This window comes from Anas platyrhynchos, chromosome 15, assembly GCF_047663525.1.
Source record: "Anas platyrhynchos isolate ZD024472 breed Pekin duck chromosome 15, IASCAAS_PekinDuck_T2T, whole genome shotgun sequence".
Lineage (NCBI taxonomy): Eukaryota > Metazoa > Chordata > Aves > Anseriformes > Anatidae > Anas > Anas platyrhynchos.
The window spans coordinates 3,714,456-3,731,434 of NC_092601.1; the positions used below are offsets into that span (position 1 = coordinate 3,714,456).

At 37.1% G+C, this 16,979-nt stretch overlaps 1 protein-coding gene across 2 annotated transcripts in view; it reads left to right on the forward strand.

Moving 5' to 3' along the window:
- GRIN2A (glutamate ionotropic receptor NMDA type subunit 2A) overlaps window positions 1-16,979 on the forward strand; it is a 193,214-nt gene that overhangs the window by 163,789 nt on the left and 12,446 nt on the right. For both annotated transcript variants that reach the window (XM_038187006.2, XM_021277526.4), the window contains 2 exons: window positions 1,213-1,400; window positions 15,725-15,963. In XM_038187006.2, the coding sequence (XP_038042934.1) occupies window positions 1,213-1,400; window positions 15,725-15,963 (427 nt within the window). The remainder of the gene's footprint in view (window positions 1-1,212; window positions 1,401-15,724; window positions 15,964-16,979) is intronic.

The window sequence follows — 16,979 nt, forward strand, 5'->3', positions numbered from 1 at the left end:
ATCCAGTTGTGCCGCTGTGTCCTCCCCATTCCCCTGACTCTTAAGGAATGGGCCAAGATGTTGAAAAGGGAAAGTGTTACTGGGGAGTAATAACTTTGATATAGTGTATTATTTAGGTGGGTTTTGAGCAGAGATGCTATATTTTTCCTATTGCCTCTGTATTCTGCTAGTCTGTGCAAGTGGTACAAATCTTAAATGTTTTGGCTACATATTAGAGTACCTAATATAAAACATACCTAAGTTTTCTCTTTTCCCTTTTAAATAGTGCATATGAATTTCTGTAGGTATCAGAATGTCTTCGATGATTGAGGTTTCTGTTGGCAAGTAATTGTCTTTCCAAATGCCCTCTTCATGTATGTGCACTGGCTTCATTTGTGAAATATCCATGCATTTCTCTTGTCTAACCCTTGCTTTGTAGTGCTCCTTAAAATTATCCCCAAAGGACACTGCCTCTTTTCCTTTCCTTGTTGATTTTCTGTTTCCCATTACTTTGTTGTGTTCCCTGTATATCTTGGAGAATGGGTGTGTCCCATTCTTACATTTTTTAGGTAAGTGGGCTGAAACACTTGACATTTTCCATAAGTCACTTTATTCCTGCTCTGTTCCAGGTACACAAATAATATGTTCGGAACTGCAAATCATAAAGAAATATTTTCTATGATTTTAAAGTTTAATTTAATAGCTGTATCAGATATATTCCAATGCATTCCTTTGTCCTAAGAAGGACTTCCACCTTATTGTTTGTTTTTGGAAAAAGATGTAATGATAACTGTGTGTAGGAAAAACTGTAGAAGTCACGTTTTCAGTCTTTCTCAATATTTTAAATAAATGAATTGGTTCTTATTATTTTGATTCTAAATTCTCTGTCATTATTTCTGTTGTGTTTGGACACCATTTTGCATCTCAATATATTTATTACCTATTTTGAGATATGAAGATAACAGGGCAAGACATTCTGTAGCTTCATTTCTCCTGCTCTCAGTATTTTTTAACAGCATCCCTTAAAATAGAAAAGCAAAACTATGTGTCCTACTTTCCCCTCACTAAAATAGATGCCTTTTGTTAATTTTAGATACAGCAGAGCAGGATATGTAATTAATGATATCAAAGAATCCATATGATATTCAACAGGGTCCTAACATCAAGGACAAAAGAAGTCTGACAACAGCTGTCCCTATGATTTGTTTTGTAAAATGTTTTCTTTTATTTCAGGAAGCTGGATGCTTTCATCTATGATGCAGCAGTGCTGAATTACAAGGCTGGAAGAGATGAAGGCTGCAAACTTGTCACAATAGGCAGTGGATACATCTTTGCCACTACGGGCTATGGAATAGCACTTCAGAAAGGATCACCTTGGAAGAGACAAATTGATCTAGCCCTCCTTCAATTTGTTGGTGATGGTAGGGACCAATCTTTTTTCCTTCTTTTTTTTTTTTTTTTTCTTTTCTTTTCTTGTATATGCACTGTTAATTCAGTTTTAATAGCTCTGGGCCTTTTACTGCTGCTTTGTTGTTGTTGTGTTTTGTTCTTTTTTCTTTTTCTTTTTCTTTTTCTTTTTCTTTTTCTTTTTCTTTTTCTTTTTCTTTTTCTTTTTCTTTTTCTTTTTCTTTTTCTTTTTCTTTTTCTTTTTCTTTTTCTTTTTTTTTTAAACAAACAACAACAACAACAACAAAACACACAAACAAATGGGTAAAATTATTTCTCAATGCTAAGACAGGAATTCTCTTCCACCCAGTTATAATTCATTTTACTGCCATGGATACTTATATCTGTTTTCAGAAAGTGTTTCCATATATATCACAAAATAATGTTGTCCTCAATGTTAAAGAGCATTTCTAAATTTATTTTTCTAAATTCATTTATTTCCTTTTTTAAAAAAAACTTTTTTTTTTCTTTAATGAGCAGTTCCTGGGGAGTTTTTCTTAATACACAGGTTATCTTTCAGAATGACCAAGTTAGCTCATCCATGCCTAACTTGTAGGTCGAGAAATTCATGTCAATTTTTTCCTCATTGACAAGGTCTTTGAGGTTTTCTTTGTGGTAAAAAGAGAAAAAGACTGCAAATTTTTTGTTTGTAGGAATTGAAGCAGGCTGACTGGTTTTATTGGATTTCAAACCAGCTATTTGTCATTCTAACACAAAACCAGAAGATGCATAGGCCCTCTTGGCACTTCTCCCCTACTGGAAAAAAAAATATATACATCTTTGATATGTTTGTAGAGAGTAATAATGGCTTGTTCTTCACGTGGGGCTTTCAAAGTACATTTTGACTGTTGAAACATTTCTTTGCCTCAGTGAAAATTCAAACCTTTCACATGTACATGTGAATAAAAACGTGATAGTTAACAAAATTTCTGTATTTTGTATTATGACCGGCTAAACTCCTCCCTCAGATCAGAATATGGTGTGTGTTACATGATCATTTTGATTCTTTTACATAGATACATGTATTAACTTTACATTTCTTTGTCAGTGAAAGAGAGGCCTTCATTGTAAAAGAGATATGCATTTATGGTCACTAACAGCATGTCATAGAGGATAAGAATGGTAAATTTTTAAATACATGTAGCATAGTGGCCTCCTGTTCAAAACAAACAAAACAAAACAACAACAAAGAAAATGAACTAACTAACAACACCGAATGTGTTAGTGTTCCAGGACATGGATTTTATTTCCATTATAATACTAAATGATGTCTGGAAGAGACTTAATAGTCATGACTGATGGATTTTTTCTGGGTAATATGGAGAGATGTTAGTGTCACCAATATTAATCTGTTGTATTTCAAGAGGTTTATGGAAAAATATTTCCTTCCTTTGCTAAGTAATGAATATATGACCCACAGTGACTAGCTTTCAAGTAATGACATTCTTTAAAACAGTTGGAAGTAATTGGCTAAAACCTTTGCTTTATTATTTGTGAGTATTGTGTGAATAGAATATTTTTCTATTTTTGTAATAGTATTAAGAAGTATTAGATGCTGTAATTCTGACCCATTTTACATAGGGAAACAGAATCAGAGAAATAGAATTATTTGTCCCAAACTAAAGGAGAAAAAGACTGGTTCATTCTGAAAGAGGATCTGAGGTCTTTCTTGGCCATGGGCTAATGCCTTTAGATTTTGTTAGAGTATCACTGAGGTTTTCATTTTTTTCATCTTGCATTTTCTTCCTGCTTGCTCTTTCATTATTTATGATACTTTCTCATCCAACAAAAATAAATGAATTTCCATGGAAAGAAAATAAATGAAATAGAAAGGAAATTATTTGAACCTGTTCAAGAAAAAAATCCTCAAAATACCAAAGGTACTGCATTTATATGTATCATGTTGTCCCTTAATATCAGGGAGAAAACGGAAGGGAAGAAAGAGGGGAAAATCTTATCATGTATTTATGCTTTGACCTGTGAACTTACATAGCATATGAATGCTTGTCTTTCTAGTCCATTTTTAGTAGCTGAAAGTAAAACAATTGAGTCATCTACAAAACTTGGTGTTAAAACCTCCATATGAATAATTTACAGAATAGCAATAGATACAGATAACATCCAGTTGAATGTAAGCTTATCATGAAATATCTGTTCCCATGTTCAATGATGCTTAGATTACTTCAGAAGATAAGCAAAAGTTTTGAATGCACAAGCCTTGGGGATTATGAGTGTTTGTGGTATTTTTTCTGTAGCACTTTTCAATGCCTTTACAATGTATTCTGAACAAGCCTGGAATTCTAAAAAGAACATTTTCTCTTGTGAAGAATTCCTAAACTTGTTCAGAAAATGGTTTATGCATGGTGTAAGAGGATAGCAGTTGGACATACCTGTGGGTAGAAATAGGTATGTTTCCTTTAGTCCTACAAATGTTTGCTGCCTTGTCTCACTTCTTTGTTTCACAGATCTAGATTATAATTTTCAGAATATGAATAATAAAAAAAAAGTATACATACAAAAAATAATTATGAGATTGAAAATACTACTTTGTAAAGCACATGGCAGGTGAACTGGAACAAAACACCAGGAAATTAAATGTAATGAATGATTGCCTTGAACTAGCATGACCCGATAGTGATATTCTAGGTCTAACCTCAGTAGTTCGATAGGCAATCTTTTTATCCATAAACTTATATAACTCTGTTTTGATGAATCAGAAGGGATGAACACAAAGTTCAGGATGAACACAAAGTTCAGACAAACATCATTTTGCTATATCACTAAATATCTCTTTGAAGTTTTCTAGACTAAAGCAAGTATGATTGGGCTGAAAGTTTCATCTTAAGATGAAAATGCTGGGAAATTCACACTGGAGTCTGAATGAGGTTCTTTAAATAAATAGACATACACAAATGAAAGTAGACAGTTCTTTCACATTTGTAGTTTCTGCAGAATTTATTGTTCTTTAACACTATGCCTATAAAATAGCAAAGCAACTAGAAGTATTGAATCATTATGCAATATATGTAATAGGGTGTTCATCTCTGTGGACTGGTTTCAATGAATGATTATAAATCTAATGAGTTTCATAAATATAAGAAAAAAACTAATGAGTTGAACAAACAATTTATTGATACAATTGTTATGTTAATGAGTGAAGGAGAGAACCTTTTGGATGATATGATGCTAGATATTTGGATAAGACCAAGTAATTTGTTTAAAAGCATATCTGATTACACTGACATAAAGCTTGATTTCATCTCTTTTTTACATTTACACTATGCTGAGATCTTGAAATGTATTTTATGACTTTCAATTTCCTCTGCATGTGTCTTTCCCTTGTGATTTTTCTCATTTGATTTTTCCTTTCTTCTTCCATTATTCTCATATCAAAATGAGTTCACTTACATGTTCAAATGAAATTTTTTGCACAGTTGATAGGAACCTTCTCCCTCTTCCCCAGTGATGGAAAACATCCAACTCAAGTATTACTAACTTTTCATGCAAGAACATCTTTTCATAATTTCCACAATACAGTGCTTTTTTTTACATTAAAGTAAATGGCTTTGAACCCTCTTTTGAATCTTGTTGGTACTAGAAAAAAAATTAAGGTAGATACAAAGGAACATGAGTTTGTGTTAGGGATAGCTTTAAGCTTAGACTGGATGAGTTATATGTATCTACGAGTAGGGATCTGATACTGAGGACAGTTCTTATTGGGTGGACAAATTGTATTGCCAATTGCCAATTACATTGGGAAAGCAACTCTGAAGTCTCAGTGGAAGGAAGCAATCTACAAGTTGCCAAATTTATTATTCTAACTATCAGAAAATGAGAGAGAGAGGGAAGGAGCATGGGAAGGAGCTACTGACGAATTTGAAGTATAGAGAATAGCTACTTGTCTTGCAAATAAGATTAGACCCAAAGTGTTTCATCATTTGGTCAGTCTGTGCAGTTTCATATGAATAGACAAGTTCATTGGAAGTCAAGATGAATATGCATTTTAATGTTATTAATAACTTTATGTTATTAATAACTTTAATTGCTTTGGGAACACTGAGCCTTTTTAATATACTGCGTTAGGAGTTGCTTTTTCTTGTACAAAGTGAAGTGTATCAGTGAATTTCTGGTTTTGTACATCTTACTGTCTCATTGCATTACAACTCATCTGTGTAGACTTGCAATTGACAACTAGCATCTTCAGTTTTACTTGAAATAATTGATCATCGAGGTAATTCTCTAAAGCACAGTGGTGGCACAGTGGTGGCTGTGCTTCTTTTTGTCTTGCTTTAGTCACAGGAAGAATTTTATTTTATTTTTTTTTTAACTGAGAAATAAAAATATTCCTACTGAGATGTAGAAGACTATTTCTCAATCTTTTGTTGAGAAATAGGAGCACCCAAAAGTTCAAAAACAACTATGATACGGCTGCTAAGAAACACCACAGTTGTTTTGTTTGGATCTTCTGTCCACAACAGCAGCGATGTGTCAGAACAGAAAGGTTGCACACTGAAGAGCTGCACAATTCATGCTTTCATTTCTTTCATAAACCTCTGGAAGGAGCATTTGGGCAGGCTGACATACCCCTAATCCAGCCTGTTACCCAAGGAGCTGTCAACTGCTCATTCTGTGTTAGCTTGTGGTTTGATAGGTTCCTACAGGCTCAGGCACACAGGCTGAGTAATTTAGCAAGTCTGTAACTGCTGGACTGCAACAGTTGTGATGGCACTCATATTCCTCAGTCTTTCAGTATTACAGCCTTTTGGCCAGCTGTCTGAAGGCCCAGGTATTCCCTGTGCTCCTCTGGGTTGGGCTGCATGGTGTGACAGAGCAGAGTGGTACTGTGATAAAAGCATACTGCAACCTGGCTTGCAAGATGTTGGTTCTGAAATCTTCTGTAGTGCTGTTTGGGATTTGGAGCAGAATCACTAGGGCCTAGTAGGTGAGGAGAAATTATTTTTATTTCTTTCTCATTCTCTCTCTCTCTTTTGCATTTTTGAGTAAATGAGAATACTGAACTGCAAACAGGAAAGTTGATTTGGGATTAAGAGGGTAAGAGGGCTTCAAAGGGTGCATTGGATAAAGAGAAAGATATTAAGGAACCTTCAATTATGTGGATGCAGTCGGAACAGAGGGACAAAAGACTCATGACAGCAGGAATCGGTGGAAATGGAAGACAGAAAAATGCTGCATAAAGAGGGCAAGTATGGAGAGGAGTGGGAGAATATCAAACAGCTGTCCAGATCGAACACCTACTACATGTAAGGTATTTTTGACTTATTGTGCTACCTACAGGCAATGAGCTCAGCTCAAATGGAGATCTGGGAAGATATCTCCAGGAAAAGAGGGGCAAATGGTATCGCTGTATTAAATCCTTAAAGCTGCAACCTTTAGAGCAATTAGAGACAAAAAGATGTAAAGAAGAAAACAGGTTTTGGTTTGAGTTCCCACAAAGAATCTGTTATCCCTTTCCTAATATCTTCAAATTCCAATTAATCTCTATGTACTTTTAGGATGGCTTAATACACAAAGATTTATTTTCCTGGGTGGATAATTGCTTCCCACTCCTTAGGGGTAATAGGTAACTGTAGAAGTAAGATTTGCCCCTTTACATCTGGAAGAGGAAAGTGCTTTTTTCTTTCTTTTTCTTTTTTCTTTTTTTTTTTTTCCCATATTTTAGCATAAGCCTTCTAAATCTCACTTATGAGGAAGTGTAGCAGTGTGACTCACACTGGCTGTTAAAACTCAAGAAGGAAATACATATGTGATTGATTATAAAGACATATTTTCAGTGTGTGCTGCTTAGGCAGAATACACCCACAATCCCAGTGATTTTCTGTTTATATATTTAGTGTCCTTCTTAAGCAGTGGGTGGAACAAATGTGACTGGAGAGTGTATAAGAGGAGGCTGTTTGTGTAGCTGAACAAGAGTGAGAGGAATTGTAATATTGAAAGTCGTGCTTAACAGTTTTGTTAATTCATCCGCGACTAATGGGGGCATGCAGAGTGCAATCATTAGCTCACCATAAGGTTTTTGCTGTCAGTCATCTGTGTTCCTTTTACTATTTTTAAAAGGGGAGATAACTTAGAAGATTTCCATGGTGAGAGAGATTGTTCTGGGGATTCCAGGCTGAATTTGAGAGGTTATGGTGCTTTTATATAAGTTCTTATATGCATCGTGCTGTTATCATTCATAACTAGGTCAAATTGAAATTGATAAGCTTATTGAACCAAACACACATCACCCCATTTGGCTTCTGACTAGGCTAAAGAGCCCCTTTTTTGGGGTCTGCAAAATAGGCAGTGCTACCTTCCTCCAGCAACACTTAGTGGGAGTTATCACGAGAAGTGTGAGTCTGTCCTTACGTTTGAAAACTGCCTGGTTTGCCCAGTATGAATAAGCAGATGATTCTGCTAGTGCAGCGACAGTATTCTGAAAATGATGCCCCACATCTGTCCAATGTGAACACAAATATTTAACCCCTTCATTCGAGATACACAATTTGTATAATTTTATTTCTTTACTTGCATGCTTTCTCCTCAGGCTGAACCTCAGCTTAGCACTTTGTACAGGAGTCACTATCCATCATACATGCCTTTAGTTATAGCCTGTGCCTTTTTGCGCCTTCTGCTGCCACATGTACTGTGACCTCCTGTCGTGGTGGTCTCCTCCTGCACTGTGCCTAGGGGGTGTGCAGAAATCAGGAGTCCACCATAATTCACCAATAAAACAAAGCCAGATTCCACCTTTTTTGGACACAGAAGGGATATGAAATAGATTTCTTCTCTCTTTGTGTGAGAATAATTAAATAGAATAAAATTAAGATAAGGACTTGATGAAAAATCCCTTTAGAGTGCCCAAGAAAGTGAAGCAGCCTGTGAATCATCAGTGATTATCGCCAACAACCCAGGGAGGATGTACAGGAACCTAGATGGTTAGAGTAGAGCAGAAAAACACCTGACTCCCAAAGAAGAAAAATAAGAACTCAGTGAGTTATAGACTTTAATGCATATAAGAATATTGAAACACATTATTTAGCATTTTATTTTGATCATTTGGAGCATAATAAGAAAATCAGAATAAAAGCAGGTTTTCCAATTACAAATATTATAAAATCACTGTAAGTTACTTACTTGATAGGATAAGCGTTTTTGCAGGGAATATAAAGAAGTGAAACACAACAAAATAGTGAATTCACAAGGAGCATTTCTGTTTCCTTTTCCACTTGGTTAGTGCTTTGACTGTGATGACTGTTTGTAAGTAGCTGCTTATTCTTCCCACCCTCAACTTTCATTTAATGGCTTCTTGACAAGCATTTCTCATGTGTAGAGCTAATTCCAAAGTCGTATCTCTGTCAGTTATTATTTCTTCCATTTCCCTCCATCAAACACCTTATCTAAGCTCCTGGTGGTGTTTGCTCCCTGCCGGGGGCTGGCTGAATGCAGCACAACTTTTAAAAGTAAATGGTGCCTTGGGTTTCTGTGTGGTATTTTGGACTGTCATGAGTCTGTGGTTCATCTGGCTGTGCTCCCATGCCATGCTGAAACCCAGTTCAGGTTTGGCTTACTTCGAAGAGTGAGTAAATCATAGGCTTGCTTTGCTTTTGGGGTAGTTTTCTTCCACAGTGTAGCTCTCCCCACAGCTGTTCTGGCTGAGGTGATGCCCTTTGGTGTTTCTCAGAGTTTTGGGGAGGAGAAGGATAAAAGCCCTGTGTCTGTGGACTTGGAAAAGGTAGATGAAGGCACTATTGGGTGTGCATCATTTCTGGTGCTTGTTACATTCGACTATTGAAGTATGCTCTTGGTTTTGCCGTCAAGAGGATACAGGGTTAGGCATTGCCTTTTCCATCTCTGACCCTTTTCTCTGCACCTGTATCCTCAGGAAGAATGGAAGAAGATGCTCAGGTGCCAGTCAAGTTTGAGGTCTTGCTTTCTTCTCTTGAATGGAGCAGCAAATTGATTTTATAATTTGCTTTTTAAATAAGCAGCAAAGAAGGCTATCATAGTTTGTTTGTTCTTTTTTTGGATGTAATTATAAAACTTTGTCCTTGTTTATTTCTGGCAAGTTTTTAACTAGGGAGCTATTTGGATGATAATGATTTTTTTTTTTCTTTTAACTAAATATGAGGAACACATCAGACAAATATTGAAAAGCTGTTGTCTTCCCCTAAAACAAACAAACAAAAAGCTTTTCTTTAAACTGCTTTTCTGTAAGTGCATATAGTGAATGATGGATTATGGTTTGGGTTGGTTTTGTTCTTCTTGTTGTGTTTTGATTTTTTATTTTTAGCATGTGCACATCTTTCTGGATGCATGTATAGATGTCAAGGGAAAAAAACACTCAGAGATAGAAATAACATCAGAAATAACATCCGTGAAATGACGCATAAGGCAAATAGCTTTAAGCATGATTGGGCCATCGTTGGGGAAGTTGCTGGCTCTTACAGGAAGGTGGCTTAATGAGAAAAGCTGAGAACAAGGAGAGGATGCCGGGCCCTTACAAGAGGCCCAGGAAACAGAGGGCTCTGGCACCTCCAAAAGGCACCCTGAGAGCTGTCCCATCTGCAGGGAAAGGTCCAGAGGCTGCAGGAGGGGAGCATGTTTTTCGGCTCAGAGGGGATGATGGCAGGGATGGATGACACTTCCCAAAGCTTGCAAAAAAGGTTAAAGGCTATGATGAGGAAAAGCGTGTAATTCTACCTTTGGACCTATACCTTGTCTGTGTCTGGATAATGACATTTTTATTGTGAAGAAATTGTTCTGAGGATGCGCTGGATAGTTTATCATTCCTTCCCAGAGTGATACAGTGTCAAATATTCTAGAGGTGCTGCACTAAAATGCAGACAGAAAGGCACTTCTGGGGAAGGCAGAGTCAGAATAGCCAAACAGCACATTTCTGTGCAAATAGCAGCCAAAGCAGAGCACACCACATACACCGAAGCAAACCCAAGAGAAAGTCAAAAGTCAAAACAATGTTTGTACTGTTTGCCCTGTAACCTAAAAACATTGTAAATAGTCTTGAATTACCACTGAGAGCTAGAATTTTGCAGTTTGCTTGAGAGGAGCATACTGCATTTTAAATGAATAACGTGGAGCGTCAACACTGCTGAAATATGGATCTTGATAATAATTGCTAACATTGAGTCTTATGCTGTAAATGAGGCAAACTTTTTATGACACAGCACTACGTAAATTAAAAACAAAACAAAACAAAACAAAAAAACCCTTACTGTAATACTACTGTTTTTATTGTTGTTTTTTGTTTTGTTTTTGAGCACATTGCACAGGTTCATGTGCAGGTGGGTGTTGAATATCTCCAGGAGACTCCACAGCCTCCCTGGGCAACCTGTGCAGTGCTCCGTCACCTGTGCAGCACAGAACAACAATTCATGTAATCATTAATCTCACCCACACATGGATGGATATAGAAATTGATTGTGGTGTGACATTCCTTCTAGTAAGCATCAAAAATGAAAACAAAAAGCTTTAAAATAAGTCTGATAAATATTTATAAGTATCTCGAGACTCCCTGTTAGACTTGAACTCCATTAACACTGGACTTGTTGAAGCCCGACATTTATGTATATTGAGGCTGTTGACTTCCAAGGTTTGTCTCATGGAAGGTTTGAGGCTTGTGCTTGCTAATTAGGATCATGCACACATGGAGACAACTGCACTCTCCAATGCCTAATAATCCACATTTCTGGTCTTTCAAGTGCTGAGACTGTATATGGCTATAGGTGTCATCACCCTACACATTCACCTCACAAGTCAGACCATCCAAGAAAATTTCTCAGAAGGGACTTGATACTTTCAAATATTTTTTTCTAACCCCAAATTGAACTGAATTTCAATGATGTTTTGAGTTCTAGCTCCAGGCCAAGTTTCTAAATGGTTGATTTTTTGTAAAGAATGAATCCACACCCCCATTCAAAAATTCCTTATACCAGAGATATTTGTGAGAAAAATCATATCCTAATGCATTTTAGAAACCATAGCTATTTTATTTTGGATTGCCAACTATAACAAAGAAAACATGAAATATTTGCCTTCTGTAAATATCTTGGGTTAAAAAAAGTGGGCTACAATGGCATCAAATAGATAAGGCTTTTTTTCAGTTTTATAGAATCAGCTGTATTGAAGTGTTATTACAGTTAAATGAATAACTGTTTTGTTTGTGTGTCTGTGTGCATGCACACACGTGTGTATGTATATACACACATATAGATATATATATATATCTACACACTGGAAATGAGTAATTTTTACATATACACACCAGAATTAGCCTAATCTGTCCGTTCCTAGATAATATAATTTCATAAATATGACAGTCCAGTGATTCAGATTGCTTTATGATCTACAACACTGTGGTACATTACTTTTGACTACTAATTAACAGTCTTTTCTGTCATTGTCACATATAATGAAAGGGCTATTACAACAGCATGGTCCACAACACTCTAGGAGGCTTTGCTCTTCACAACTTGCCACGACACTGTCATTTATCTGGACTCAGACAAGCTTGGTTTGTTTCTGTAGTGATGTTTTTGGAAAGGTTAGTGGATTATCAATAGTCACTTTAGATGTACAAGCCAAAGGGAAAGAAATGCATGGAAAACTAATGAAAAAGGGGTTTGTATTCCTCCTGTAAAAGGGCACAGCAGTCAAATCAAGTTGATGTTTGACAATCCTGGGAGATGTGAATTTTCTTCTGGGAAGTAATATGGGCTGATTGTCAGAGTTTCAGCTAATAATACCCAAACCAGAAATATCGCTCTCTCTTTGAACTGTTCCATAGCCTCTATGAGTTTTATTCATAGACCTTGGGAGGGCTTGGAAGACATTTAAGAGGAACAATCCATTGAGATTTAGCATGTTTGCATATGTAGTAAACAAAAGAAATCCAAATGTTCCAGGACATAGAAATGCGACAACAAACCCCCAAGTACCAATGTAGTGACGGTGCAATATCAATACTGTTACAATTAATAATTTAGTGTGTCTATGTCATGGATTAGAAGTATTTTAAATATGCATTAGGATAGACTTTTGTCTTTAGGAATGCTCTAAGGTGTTTTGAAGACTGAGCAATGTAACGTGGGAGAAGGTTTGCTCTGCGTTTTTCAGATATAGAGGTCCAACTCATTCTTCAAGCACAAAACTATTCAGTTCCTAGTTAATTATGAGTTTAATCCCTTGCAAAATTTGTGAAATGCCTTTGCTAAAGTGCCCCCGTACCTGTCCTTTCTGCTTCAATGTTTCTTCTACACTCTCTGAGAACCAACTTCTCCATTGCAGTTTTGTTTTCCACTTCCAACTCACACGTGAAAATTGTCAGTGGACTTCAGCTTTCCCATTGGCCTGGCACTCTATCCTGTAAAATGCTTTTTCACAGCAGGTCATTGATCTTATAGTCTGGTTTGAAGGTAGCTGAAATATCAATATAGCTTCTAGCAATTTTCCCCTGATGTTTACTCCCATGATGTATGGATTACAGTGCTGAAAATGCATTTCCTAATCCCTTGATAAAGATTACAGATCAGTAGCACGGAAATTCTTCCCCCAGATTGAAGGCATATCCTAAATGGTTTTGGTCCTCTGTATTGCCTGCTGTATTTTCTAGACAGAATGAAGTTTATGCCATTAAAAATAATAATAGAATTACTCAGCTGACTATATCCTCAAGAGAGTAATGTATGAGAGTATGTATATGCAATGCTGCAGTAAGTAGAACAACAATGATGCTTGAAAATGTCATATCGTGCAATAAAAAAAAAAAAAACAATCTTTGCAGTAACAATTGCAGTTTCTTGCACACATCTGTCCATGTTGGCAGCAGTAACCACTGCTAAATGATAACATCCTTCATCTAAGGCCAAATCTCTTCTATGAGAAACAGATGCTAAGGCTAAGAATATGCATCAGGGGGAGAGAATTGATCTGCTTCCTTAGCTTTGAGTAAATGAAGTGGTTTAATTGCAGTAAGATATTGCATAGTCAGAACCAGAAAGCAGGAATGCTGTTTCAGATGTGATGGTGCTATTTATTTTCCTGCGGCTGCTCAGGAGGCAGGCAGTAGCAGCAGCAAGAGGCCAAAGGAGGCTGTAGTAAGAAACAGAATGGTCCATGGGATACAGAAGGAGCAGGAGAGGTCTAGGGCTGAGCAAGAGAGAAGCTGGAAGTGAGCAGAAGTGAGCACTGGAGGTGGGAAGGGTTTGTGTTTACTGCATTGCCTAGGGCTCTGGGGGGAAAGAGAAAGTGTAAACAGATGGAAAGCACAAAAAGGACTGTATTTGAGAGAGACTGCTAATCATGATTTAGGCATATATAAATAAATGAAAGAAACTTAAACAGAAAAAGGGGTGTATTACAAGTATCCCAGGCATTGCTGTCAGAATGTTGCTTTCTACTGAAAGCAGTCAGTGTATGGAACACAGTAGACTTTCCTTAAGACTATATCTGATGCATCCATATTTCCTCATTTGCTGCATGTATAGGATGCTAGCCAAGTTTCATATTTCCAATTGTACATTAGTGTCACCTGCAAACACAACTCTTTGGGTAATTTTGCATCCAGTGTTGGTGACTGTCATTTCTTTGCCATAAAAGGATTGGGGGGGTGGGGGCACAAAGTTTTGATAAATAGTATCGTTTCCTCCTGAAGTGCTTGTAGATCAGGAAGTGATTAAAAACTAAATCTCCGGATCAGTTTACCTACTACCAAAATGAAGCCAACTATGAGATGAAATGTAACTGGTAAGCACTGCAGTGACGGCCCGTTGCAGCACCTTGCGGCAGCCTAATACTGAACCTGGTTGTTATTGCTTACACTGAATTTTTTAACTGAATTTAATCTTTGTTGATTGGATTGTCTGTGTTTTAACATCCAAAATTATCTTCTTTGGTTGGGAGACTGGTGTAAAAATATTTATTGTAAGGGATAGGTGGATATAAAGGATATGTAAATGTCTGGATTGTAAGGGGCTATGAGGCTACTTGATTAGTGGCTATTCAACATAAAAAAAGTAAAATAAAATGAGAGAGGAAAACAAGTAATGAAATCCCCAGATACTGAAACTGTAGGGAATAAGAGATACCAGAAATGATAGCAGAGCCCACAGCTGTCGGGAGAAGTTCAAACAGAACTTTGTAAGAGAAGGGGAAGTAAGGTTATCAGATGTCTGATAGGAAAGAGAAAACTTATTACAGTATGTTTTAAAGGGGTTGTGGGAAAGTGTGAAATGTTTTTTAGGATGTTTAGGGGAAGGGCCAAGTGCAGGGAAATGAAATGGTCAAAGTGGATCAGGAACAAGTGTATGTAAATGGGAGGAGGGGAGTATAAAAAGGGCTGCTGGTATGTAACCATGCTGGTCAAGTACTTATCTGACTGAGCTCTGTGTCTGGTTACTGAAGTATGTCCCATCTCTTTACTAAACTCAACTCCTAGCTGGTTTTGGTGTGATCCCACTTTCTGTTTGGTGTGTACAAGTGTGGGGACAGATGTGGTTTATTAGTGGACTTCTGGAAGGGCTGAGGCAGTGCCTGGGCAAGGGGCATAAAGTCTGGATGTTGGACAGACTTAGCTCACACCACTGTTTGAGGGATCTGTAAATATTGGTGAATCACACAAATGGGAGTGTGTGCCTGCTTCACCAGCAAGCTTCAGTCCTCATCAGCTGGACAGGAGGAAGAGGATCAGGCCATCTGTGCTTACACGAGTGCAATTTGTTTTTATGAGTGTGCTGCTGCTGGCCCTGCTGTCTGTGCTGGTCTGTAAGGTTGTCTCCGTGTGTCCATGTGTGCATTGGCACCTCTGGAGTACAAACTCAGGCTTTCTACTGGCAGGACCTGCAGGTGGAACCAGTGATGGCATCTATTGGACTGGAATAGGAAGAGCCTCCTGGGTCTAAGCAGGCACTAACCACAGCCCTGGTGGATGGGGCCCCCAATCCCCTGGGACGGGAGCCCTCTGCATCCCCTCTCAGTAACAAGTGGTGCTAGTGTTAGTAGGCAGAAAGAAGTTAAAATATCACAGGTCCTGCTTCCTAGAGCAACCAGCTCTAGGAAGTAATTAATGAAATGTGAGGACATCTGTGACTAGGGTGCTGTGATGTGAAATGTGTTATATTTGCAAACACTTTGTAGATAAGTGCTTCACAAATGAGACATTAAAAGGTGCTGTATTTTTAAACTTGCAAAGGCTTTCTATTATTGTGAGCACTAATTTTTGCATTTTATAAATTATAAGATGCATAAATTTTGCATTCTAACTGTTTTGACTCCTTGCTGTCCCTAGGGGAAATGGAAGAGTTAGAAACCCTTTGGCTGACTGGCATTTGCCACAATGAGAAGAACGAAGTCATGAGCAGCCAGCTGGATATTGACAACATGGCAGGAGTGTTTTACATGCTTGCAGCAGCCATGGCACTCAGTTTAATAACCTTTATCTGGGAACACTTATTTTACTGGAAACTTAGATTCTGCTTCACTGGAATCTGCTCAGATAGACCGGGATTATTGTTCTCAATCAGCAGGGTTAGTATTGCTTTCGTTTTCCTGCTTTAGGCAATAGGCAGTATAAGCCTGCCTCCCTAAAATGTCACCTTTCTTTTTTATTCCCACTTAGACATTTGAAATACTTTTTTAGAGCATTAACAAAGTGATCAGTGGCCTTAGGATGTAATGGCACTCCATGGGAAGTCTTTTCTCCGCTGAATTATTCTAGGGTATGAATGAACATTTGTCAGGATAATTGATAATCAAATGCTGAAATCTAATATGTTTGGAGGAAATTTTCATGAAAGAAAGGTAGAGACGCTAATGTCAGACATTAGCTCTCAGTTTTTGTATTTCTTATACAAGTGGATTTTAAGTGATGAAAGTACTGAGCTAATTTTTATATAGGCTTTTCTTCATAGCAAATTCAAATAACCCATATGAGAAAAGGTCAAACACAAGTGTCACTATGTTTGGTTAGATAGTAAGACAGTTTTTAGTGATAATATTACCGAATCCAAAGTGGATTTACATATCCAAGTAACTTACATGAATAGTAAGATAAAGGAAGTAGGTGCTTTCTGTTATATTTTTTGACAAATGAGTATTTCTTGTCTATTTTTTTTAATGTGGTACTTTCATTAGCTAATGGACTTTGCAAGATTTTTCTATATAGCTGAGGATAATTGAAAATGGTACAAAATTGCCTAATTGGTTAAAAATATACTGAAATTACCCTTTTGAATAAATTGGACTTTATTGGAACTGCATTAAAAAGACTCTGCCCTAGCCTGTTGGAGGTAGCCTAGTAAGGCATATATATTTTTTCCTCCACATTTTATATATGAACTTTATTCTTTTGGCCTTTTACATGTGAAATTCTTTTAACCTCTATGGTGAAAAAAAAATAATACTTATTTCAAGTAAGAGTTACAGGATGGACTTCAGCAGTTTTGCTCAAAATGAACTCAATTTCAGGCTTAGAAAGAATCAGGATTTTTTCATATGTGCTAGGACAGGAAACAGGAAAGCAAAAATGCCATGATTGGAAACTT